The 10,332-nt window shown below is 37.7% G+C and overlaps 1 protein-coding gene across 2 annotated transcripts; it reads left to right on the plus strand.

Moving 5' to 3' along the window:
* Positions 6,302 to 8,462, plus strand: LOC107623992 (selenoprotein K). Of its 2 annotated transcripts, XM_016326413.2 has the most exons (5): positions 6,302 to 6,456; positions 6,556 to 6,605; positions 7,653 to 7,756; positions 7,848 to 8,025; positions 8,138 to 8,461. In XM_016326413.2, exons 2-5 carry the CDS (start codon positions 6,587 to 6,589, stop codon positions 8,170 to 8,172), a joined length of 336 nt encoding a protein of 111 aa, XP_016181899.1. In that variant the 5' UTR covers positions 6,302 to 6,456; positions 6,556 to 6,586; the 3' UTR covers positions 8,173 to 8,461. The 2 variants fall into 2 exon arrangements, with proteins under 2 accessions (XP_016181899.1, XP_020968909.1); XM_021113250.1 differs by lacking the exons at positions 6,302 to 6,456; positions 6,556 to 6,605 and having other exon boundaries at positions 7,822 to 8,025; positions 8,138 to 8,462.

The raw sequence follows: 10,332 nt of genomic DNA on the forward strand, positions 1-10,332 counted from the left end.
AACCTAAGGCCGGAGAAACCTCTAGAAAGAGGAAAGGGAAGGCAAAATCTTCCACCTCCGAGTCATGGGAGATGGAGGGATTCACCTCAACGGATGCATTTTCCTCCACAAAATTATTGGGAGCAAATTAACACCTCCCTAGGAGAATTAAGTTCCAATATGGGACAACTAAGGATGGAACACCAAGAGCATTCTATCCTCCTTCATAAAATTAGAGAAGATCAAAGAATCATGAGAGAGGAGCAACAAAGGCAAGGAAGAGACATTGAGGAGCTCAAGCACTCCATAAGATCTTCAAGAGGAAGAACTAGCCGCCATCACTAAGGTGGACCCGTTCTTTAATTTCCTTGTTCTTTATTTTCTGTTTTTCGAATTTTTATGCTTTATATTTATCTATGTTTGTGTCTTTATTACATGATCATTAGTGTCTTAGTGTCTATGCCTTAAAGCTATGAATGTCTTATGAATCCATCATCTTTCTTAAATAAAGAGTGTTTTAATTGCAAAAAGAAAAAGAAGTACATGAATTTTGAATTTTAAAACAGATTAATTATTTTGATGTGGTGGCAATACTTTATGTTTTTCTAAATGAATGCTTGAACAGTGCATATTTTTGAATTTGTTGTCCATGAATGTTAAAATTGTTGGCTCTTGAAAGAATAATGGAAAAGGAGAAATGTTATTGATAATCTAAAAAATCATATAATTGATTCTTGAAGCAAGAAAAAGCAGTGAAAAGCTTGCAGAAAAAAAATATATATGCGAAAAAAAGAGAAAAAAAGAAAAAAAAAAGAGAAAGAAAAAGAAAAAGCAAGCAGAAAAAGCCAATAGCCCTTTAAACCAAAAGGAATAAAATAAAAAGGATCCAAGGCTTTGAACATCAGTGGATAGGAGGGCCTAAAGGAATAAAATCCTGGCCTAAGCGGCTAAACCAAGCTGTCCCTAACCATGTGCTTGTGGCATGAAGGTGTCAAGTAAAAAACTTGAGACTGAGCGGTTAAAGTCGTGATCCAAAGGAAAAAGAGTGTGCTTAAGAGCTCTGGACACCTCTAATTGGGCACTTTAGCAAAGCTGAGTCACAATCTGAAAAGGTTCACCCAGTTATGTGTCTGTGGGATTTATGTATCCGGTGGTAATACTGGAAAACAAAATGCTTAGGGTCACGGCCAAGACTCATAAAGTAACTGTGTTCAAGAATCAACATACTGTACTAGGAGAATCAATAACACTATCTGAATTCTGAGTTCCTATAGATGCCAATCATTCTGAACTTCAAAGGAAAAGGTGAGATGCCAAAACTGTTCAGAAGCAAAAAGCTAATAGCCCTGCTCATCTAATTAAGACTGATCTTCATAGATGTTTTTGGAATTCATTGTATATTCTCTTCTTTTTATCCTATTTAATTTTTAGTTGCTTGGGGACAAGCAACAATTTAAGTTTGGTGTTGTGATGAGCGGATAATTTATACGCTTTTTGGCATTATTTTTAGTATGTTTTTAGTATATTTTAGTTAGTTTTTATTATGTTTTTATTAGTTTTTAAATAAAAATCACATTTCTGGACTTTACTATGAGTTTGGGTATTTTTCTGTGTTTTCAGATATTTTCTGGCTAAAATTGAGGGACCTGAGCAAAAATCTGATTCAGAGGCTGAAAAAGGACTGCAGAAGCTGTTGGATTCTGACCTTCTTGCACTCGAAGTGGATTTTCTGGAGCTACAGAAGCCCAAGTGGTGCGCTCTCAATTGCATTGGAAAGCAGACATCCTGGGCTTTTCAGCAATATTTAATAGTCCATACTTTGCCCGAGATTTGATGGCCTAAACCGGCGTTCCAAGTCAGCATAGAAATTCTAGCGTCAAAACGCCAGAACTGGCATCAAAGCTGGAATTAAACGCCTAAACTGGCATAAAAGCTGGCGTTTAACTCCAAAAAAGGTCTCTATACGTGAAAGCTTCAATGCTCAGCCCAAGCACACACCAAATGGGCCCGGAAGTGGAATTTTACACTAACTACTCTAGCTTACTCATTTTCTGTAACCTTAGGTCACTAGTTTTATTATAAAAACTACTTTTAGTGATTCATCTTGTACCTCATGACACTTTACATGTTTCATATTGTATTTCTGACGGCATGAGTCTCTAAACCCCATGGTTAGGGGTGAGGAGCTCTGCTGTGTCTCGATGAATTAATGCAATTACTACTGTTTTCCATTCAATAATGCTTGTCTCTTCTCTAAGATATACACATGTTCTTCAACTTGATGAATGTGATGATCTGTGACACTCATCATCATTCTCAGCTATGAACGCGTGCCTGACAACCACTTCCGTTCTACCTTAGACTGAGTGCATATCTCTTAGCCTCCTGATTCAGATCAGAGTCTTCGTGGTATAAGCTAGAATTATTGGCAGCCATTCTTGATATCCGGAAAGTCTAAACCTTGTCTGTGGTATTCCGAGTAGGATCTGGGAAGGGATGACTGTGACAAGCTTCAAACTCACGAGTGCTGGGCGTAGTGACAGACGCAAAAGGATCAATGGATCCTATTCCAACATGAGTGAGAACCGACAGATGATTAGCCGTGCGGTGACTATAATCTATTAATATATTTAAATCATTTTTATAAAAAGTAATCATCCAAATTAATTTTGAAAATTTTAATATGTTATTGATAACAAGAATTGTTGTGGGTAAGGAATTTCACAAAATATTTACGTTGCAAGTATAGATCCAAACCAACAAACAACTCTCGCATCAAATTAAATTTTAGGTTGTCACAATTAACAATCCCCAATAAGAATTAACCGAAGCATTAAGACTCCGGGTCGTCTCACGAAGAGTTACAATGAAGTGGTCAATTATTGGCTATGAAAGGGGTAAAGGGGGGTTTGGTTGATAATTGGGAAAGAAAATAAAAAGAAAAGAAAAGTAAATTGAGCAAGTAATTAAAGAAAGCAAGTAATAAAGAGAGACATTCATGGCAAGGATTGAGATCATAGGCTTTTTATCCTAGTCATGCATGATTAATTCATCTTATTTAGTTAATTCACACATCGGGAGAATGTCAAACAAGACTAATTAATCATATCACAAATATAAACAAGAATTTATCTCATTATGTCAACTCCAACAAATAGGGAGAAAGTCTAACGAGACTAGCTAATCTCAATCCAAAAGTCCTAACCAACTTACTAATTAAATTAGCAAAAGATTAGCGTCAATAGAAACAATATTCCATAAGTCCTAATCAACTCACTAATTAAACTAGCAAAAGATTAGTGTCAATGGAAATAATATTAGCTAACAACTCTAGATCACCAACATAAGTTGGGTTTTCATGACTCAAGATTACCTAATTACTCTTTCCAAGCCAAGAATGCTCAAAATCTACTCTAACATTCTTCCAAGCATTTTATCAAACACTTGGAAGGCATAAAAGGAAAGCATAATAAATGGCAAGAAATAGTAAATTATACCAACTACAATTTGCAAGGAAAGTAAATCAACAATTCAAATTAACAATAAAAGAACATCAAACATAAAATTGCATTAAAAGAAATCAAGATCCAACAAGATTCATGAACATAAAAGCAACAAAATAAAAGAAATGAACAAATAAAAACTAGAAGAGTAGAGATGTAACAACAAGAAATTAAAAGGAGAAACTAAATCAAAACAAGAATTAAAAGTGAGTTTCAAGAAAATTAAACCTAAACTACCCTAAATTCTAGAGAGAAGAGAGAGCTTCTCTCTCTAGAATTCTACCCTAAAACATGATGAAAACTAAAACTATGACTACTTGATTCATTCCCCCTTCAATCCTTGGGTTCAATAGCATCAGAAATGGGTTGGATTGGGCCCAAAATGAGGTGCAAAATCGCTGGGGGCGATTTCAATAAAGTGGGCCATGGACAGCATCGGCGCGCGCGCAAAGTGCGCGTGCGCGCCCCTGAACACGAAGCAACATATGGTAAAATTTATATCATTTTGAAGCCCCGGATGTTAGCTTTCCAACGCAACTGGAACCGCCTCATTTGGACCTCTGTAGCTCAAGTTATGGTCGATTGAGTGCGAAGAGGTCGGCTTGACAGCTTTACGGTTCCTCCATTTCTTCATGAGTTCTCCCACTTTGCATGCTTTTCTTCATTCCTTCCATCCAATACTTGCCTTATGAACCTGAAATCACTCAACAAACATATCAAGGCATCGAATGAAATTAAAGTGAATTAAAATTACCAATTTTAGGGCCTAAAAAAACATGTTTTCACATTTAAGCACAAATCAAGGGAGAATTGCAAAACCATGCTATTTCATTGAATAAATGTGAGAAAAGGTGATAAAATCCCCCAAAATAAGCACAAGATAAACTACGAAATTGGAGTTTATCAGTTATCTTTAGGGTTAAGTATTTTTTTCGTCCCTAAGGTCTGGGGTGAAAATCAAATTCGTCCCCGACCTTTTTTTGTTATTAAAATCATCCTTAACGTTACAAAACGTTATAAAATCGTCCTTTCTCTAATTTTTGGACATAACTACCCTTCATTTTAATTTCATCATTTACCTTCATTTCTTCTTTTTCTTTCCACAACACAAACAGAGAGGAGGGAGAGCAAGAAATGAAGAAAAGTAGAGACTCAGAGAAAGAGAGAAAGAGAAGCAGAGACTCAGAGATAAGGAAGCCTCGCCGCGCCTGGCCTTCGCCCTCGCAGCATCGTGACTCCCGCTCGCCACGCCGCGACTCCCCCTCGTAGCAACGCGCCTGGCCCTAGCCCTCCTCGCTCTCTCTCCGCGCGTGGTCTCTCTTTCTTCTTTCAATGATGGTGGCAGCGGGATTGAGTGCCACTGTCGCCGTTGAAGAGTAGCGGTTTCAGATTCACCGAACATGGAGTCTCCTTACCGGTCCTGTCACCCTCTTCGGCGGTATAGTCACCACCGCCACCGCCAACTTCATCCTTGTCAAAAATGTAAAATCTTCTCCTTTTTATTAATTCCCTCTTCTTTTTTTTCATTAAGTGACTTTCGGTTGTTTTAGATCTTCCTTCTTCGAAAGGAACAATTTTGATTCGTTTCTATGGAATCCAAAGCTGAATCATGATCTGGGTTCATAGAAAATTTTCAATTTTTTTGTTTTGTTCGTGGCAGTTTCTGAGTTTTGTTTATGCATTTGGGGCTAGTTTCTGAGTGTTGTGCTCATGCTTGAAGGGGTTATTGATGTGCTACTTCCTTCTTGCCCAACTTCTAATTCCATGTGACAAAAGAATGTTACTGTTGCTGCCTCCCCTGAGTTGATTTATTAAATATAGTTATGTGCATTGTTGCTGCATTCTTTAGTTTGTTTTTATTGTTGATTCTCTGTTGGTTTTGTTTGATTTTTTTGAAATTAAAAAAAAGTTGGTATTGTTGTTGTTAAAGATTTGGGTGGAGACTGGAGAGAGTGGAGTATGGAAAAGGCTGAGGTAAACAGTGGAGTGAGGAGGTTAAGGGAGAAGGATGATGATGAAGGATATTTTAGTTGCTGTTGCCATTGTTGATGTTGTTTGGTGAAACTGTGGCCGTTCAAGGTGATTCCAGGTCCGGACGACAAGCCCATGATCGTGGTGAACTATAAGAGAGAGGAAAAGCAATTCTCCGCTGAGGAAATCTCCTCCATAGTTCTCATGAAGATGAAGGAGATTGCAGAAGCTTACTTAGGCTCTATCATCAAGAATGCCGTGGTCACTGTCCCTGCTTACTTCAATGACTCCCAACGTCAAGCTACAAAAGCTGGAAGCAGCGGCAAAAAAAATGTTTTAATATGGTGTTATAGTGGGTTCAGATTAAAGAGTGGTGTGGTAGTGGTGATGACTGATGATGCAGGGGATTAGTGGTGAGGATGGGGAGATTTTTTTTTTTGTTTAAGGGTAAAATTATCCAAAAAATGTTATTTATGGACAAAAGGATGATTTTATAACGTTTTGTAACGTTGATGATGATTTTAATAACAAAAAAAGGTCGGGGACGAATTTGATTTTCACCCAGACCTTAGAAACGAAAAAAAATACTTAACTCTTATCTTTATTAGCAAAAATATTTTTTTTAAAATTAAAGAACAGGAAAAATATGTTTTGAGATTTTAAAGAGAATAAATTTAAAAATTTTTCTATTTCTATTAAATAAAAGCCAAAGTTNNNTGAATAAATCCTTTTTTTTTTCTGTTTTATCTTCTAAACCGAAAACCAAAAATTTAATTTTTTATCTATTTTTTTCCTACATTTTCTTTTCACTCATATTCCTTCGAACCAAATTATGGGTATAAAAAAAAAGACTTGCGCAAATGTTGACTAGTGATATTCTAGATAGTGAGAGATAGTTCCTTAGTTTTCTTCATTCTTCCCAAATAAAAAATTTAAATAAAAATTAAAACCTAGCGTAAACATTTGCTACCCCTTCTGCGCGTTATTCCTCTCTTCGTTTCAAGTAGCGACCATATCCTCTTTTCATTTTTATATCGCAATTCGATTAAGCCAAATAATACTTTCATTCCATAATTATTACCAGGATTTCTTTGAATTGCAGATTCAATTGCTGCGATCTCCATTCTTCTCCCATGGCTTACGTTGAGGGAGGTATGTTCGTCTTACCGCTTTCGCTCTTAATTCTCATGTTTTCTTTGCTTTTCTTCGTTTCCGTTTAGGTTCGCTTTCTGATCCAGTGGATTTATAAAGACCGAAATTTTTCTACCTTTCAGGATCAATCGTCCTATATTTCTAGTTTCATAGGTTAATTTTTTAAGATACCCTTTGAGTTCTTGAATTTAAAACATCCAATCTGCAATCTGAATGATAGCAGTAGTATATATTAATATTTTGCATCATTTATCCTATTAAATTAAGTAGAGAAAATGAGTAGAAGAGAGGGAGGGTAAGAATGAGAGGAAAAAGAAATAGTAAGGGGAACTTTTAGAAACATTTTAATTTAGTTAAAATAAAGTTATTTTCAATCATTTCCATAATCCATGTGCATAATTAAAGCTGGACAATCTTTTGGCACCGCAGAAAGTAATAGCTTTCATAACTCAATCCGTTTAAGTTACCATCCAGTGTAAGTTGCTTGATGGTTCTCTTGTTCGGATTAGCATTTTTAAATCACATTTGCAGCTATTCGTTACAATGAAGAGTCCCTTAAATCTCCACAGGACAGCAGTCAACCAATATTTGGCCTTCTGTTTTGTTAGAGTATTGCCATTCTCTATGTTTAGATAACAATTTGTTCATTGAAGATAACAAATGAACACCCATACTTTTTCCATTGCTCTTTATGATCCTGCAACAAACCTTTGGTGTATTCCAACTCATTAAGGAGAGTAACCCTTAGAGCATGATAAGTGGGAGTAAACAACATAGGAAGATTCGAACGGCTCATAACATATTCTTGAACACACTTCAGCCTAACTAGGTTTATTGAAATTTCAGCTTGATAAAACCACTGATTTATATATTGATAAACTCTATGAATTGCTTTTTTATTACATGCTTCATTACACTATTGAGTGAAACTCAATATCTGGAATATCTTGAGCTTTTTCTTCAGATAGATCCAAATTTCTTGACGTTACAAACTTTTATATGGCTTTATGCTGAATAGTAACTACAGCTTGATGCAATTTTGTGCAGGTGTCGTGAAATCAAAGCGATCACTATGGCGACTCAAAACAATAACTGATTTTTTTTGGGCCATTGTTAACATTATAGGCGTGTTTTTTGCTACAATGTTTTCGGTAATACTTACGTGCTTCTTGATTCATATTACATTTTATGGGGAATTACCATTTAAAAAACCTAGTTTGCTCATGATGCTTTTAATCACAGATGGAAAAGGCCGATGCCTACAGGAAAGGTGCCGCTTCTGGTAAGAAATGGGATGGCGGTGCTCCTGGAGGTCCGGGTGGAGGTGGTGGGGGACCATATGGCGGTGGTCCACGTGGCCCACCTCGTGGTGGTCTTGACAATGTTCGTGGCCTAGATAGTATTAGGGGGCGTGACCATGGTAAGTTTAATTGTCTCTCTTGCTTCTAGATTTGATCATGATGATTTCTGGTTTTTTCTTGCTAATTTATTTTCTGTGTGTGTTTTCTTTAATTTCTTCCGTGAACTTACAGCCTCTCTTCCTGCCTGTGGCTCCTGCTGTGGTTGAGTGGTTGGTATCCAATCTACTTATTGCATTGGTCGGCTAAATTTGTATTTGGTGTTCATGGATCAAAGCAAAAGAAAGTTAGGACTATGTTGTTCATACTTTTATAGTTTGTTTTTCTAGCACAGGCTTGAGACAATATCAGTAAACTTCTTTATCAAAAAAATAAAGTACGAGAGGAAGTATATGAATATGTGTGCGTGTATTTTATTTTTCCTATTCACTTCTAAAAATGGGAGGTATTGTTCGAATGTTACGATATAAGGGAAACTGACAAACCGATGGCTTGCTCATAATATCATTTGAAAAAGATCCAATTTATTTTGTTCATAGCATGGGCCGGAGAAACCCGACCCACACCAATAAAGAGAACCCAGATACAACTCCCAAATCACTACCCACAAAAAATACAACTACCCAAACTGAATTCCTCTCGCACAACTTCTAAAACACATCTCCAATTTGAATTGAGGGAATAGTGGCATCTGATCAGATTCATGGATACATCTCTTCATGGTGACTTGTTGGCAAATATGGCGTTGGCGGAATAAGGAGATTTTTACTCCCCAGTTCAAGAGACCAAACGAAGGGAATTTACATAATTTTTCCTCTAGTTAATGACAGTGCAGCAGTGTTCTTGAAGGAAGAACTCTTCACAGAAAAGAGGAAAAGAATTGAAGTGCAAGTGGCGTGGAAACCTCCAATGGAAAATTGGGTAAAAGTGAACACGGACGGAGCCTTGATGGGAACCCGGGGCAAGCAGGATGTGGGGGTGTGGTGAGAAATGAATTGGGGAGGTGGGTGGCTGGCTTTGTGGCAAATGTACTGTATTGCGTTCCAGACAAAGATTTGGGGTATATACTATCTATGCTTCAACTACGACACGAGAGTTGGGACTAAAAAGTTATAGTTGGGACAGATTTCAGAGCTGTATACGAGATTATGATCCAAGAAGATAAAAGGGAGAAACACCCTACTTCAGTTATTAGAAACATAAATCATTGGGTGAAAAAGCAATGGCAGTTCAGGCACAATCGAAGAGAGGAAAATATAGTGGCCGATTGGCTTGTAAAAGAGAGTTTAAAAAAAGATCCAGGGTATCATTTCATTGACACATCACCTGCAGAGATAAGAAACTTTTTGTCTGATGATTGCAGAGGGGTTGCTAACTTGCTATACCCCGCTTAGTGTCCACCTTGTAAGTTTGTGTTCTTGTTTTCTCTGGGCTGTAAGCCCGGCTTTAAATATATTAAAAAAATAGTGGCATCTGATCATCCTCGGCAAGTTCATAGCTAATTAACCATGAAGCAGAACAAGTGCAAGTCGTACCTTCTTCCAAATTCAAGGCCTGTGGCGTCAAATTTTGAGGATTTTTTTCTTTTTTTTTTTTTGAATATCGATTGAAACATGAGCTACTCCCCCGTTTGATTTTTCCCTGATTAGTGGGATGTTTTGAAATTGGGTTGTTCTACTATCTAGAGAGAATAAAGCTTCAAGCACAAAGAGCTGCTGTAGTTCAACTTATCTCCTGTGCAGTCGGAGGCTTGTAAGGGCGGATTCTAATGGAGATAGGTGGCAGATGAAGAGCTTTGACCCGGACAGACATGACCCCTGATCGGTTCTGGTTGCAAGGGAGCCTTCGTCTTCGTTGGCTTATTGCAGATTTCTCTCGGTATTCGACGCACTTTACTTCTCACTAACTACTATCATCCCTCAACTTCAGCAATGATGTGTCAATGGCAAATATCAAGGCTATAAAGGTTCTCTTTCCTAGTTCAAACTATTGATATAAATGACTACTCGCTTCAAAAGGAGGGTAGTTATGTGTACAAGATGTCTCTGGTACGGGTTGAGGGATGGATCGGGAACTTGCGGGTCGAGGCGGATGCCGGATCACTTGATTGGAGCAATGGGGGGAGGTACCTGCAAAGACACTCCGACGCTCAAGTCAGAATGGATCTGAGAGGTATGACGTGTGAGGAATGAATGAATACCTGGAGGGACCGAGGTCCTCTATTTATAGGTGATGGTGAACATCTTATCTTATCATATCTGGCTAAGATAAGGGAGACGTTTGAATTCGAAAGTTGGTTAGGAGCTTCAGCGGGCCGGTTCCGGGCCTTCTAGAAGGGCGAAGCGGGTCGAACCCGGGTAACCGGGTTC

This window comes from Arachis ipaensis, chromosome B10 (assembly GCF_000816755.2).
Source record: "Arachis ipaensis cultivar K30076 chromosome B10, Araip1.1, whole genome shotgun sequence".
NCBI lineage: Eukaryota > Viridiplantae > Streptophyta > Magnoliopsida > Fabales > Fabaceae > Arachis > Arachis ipaensis.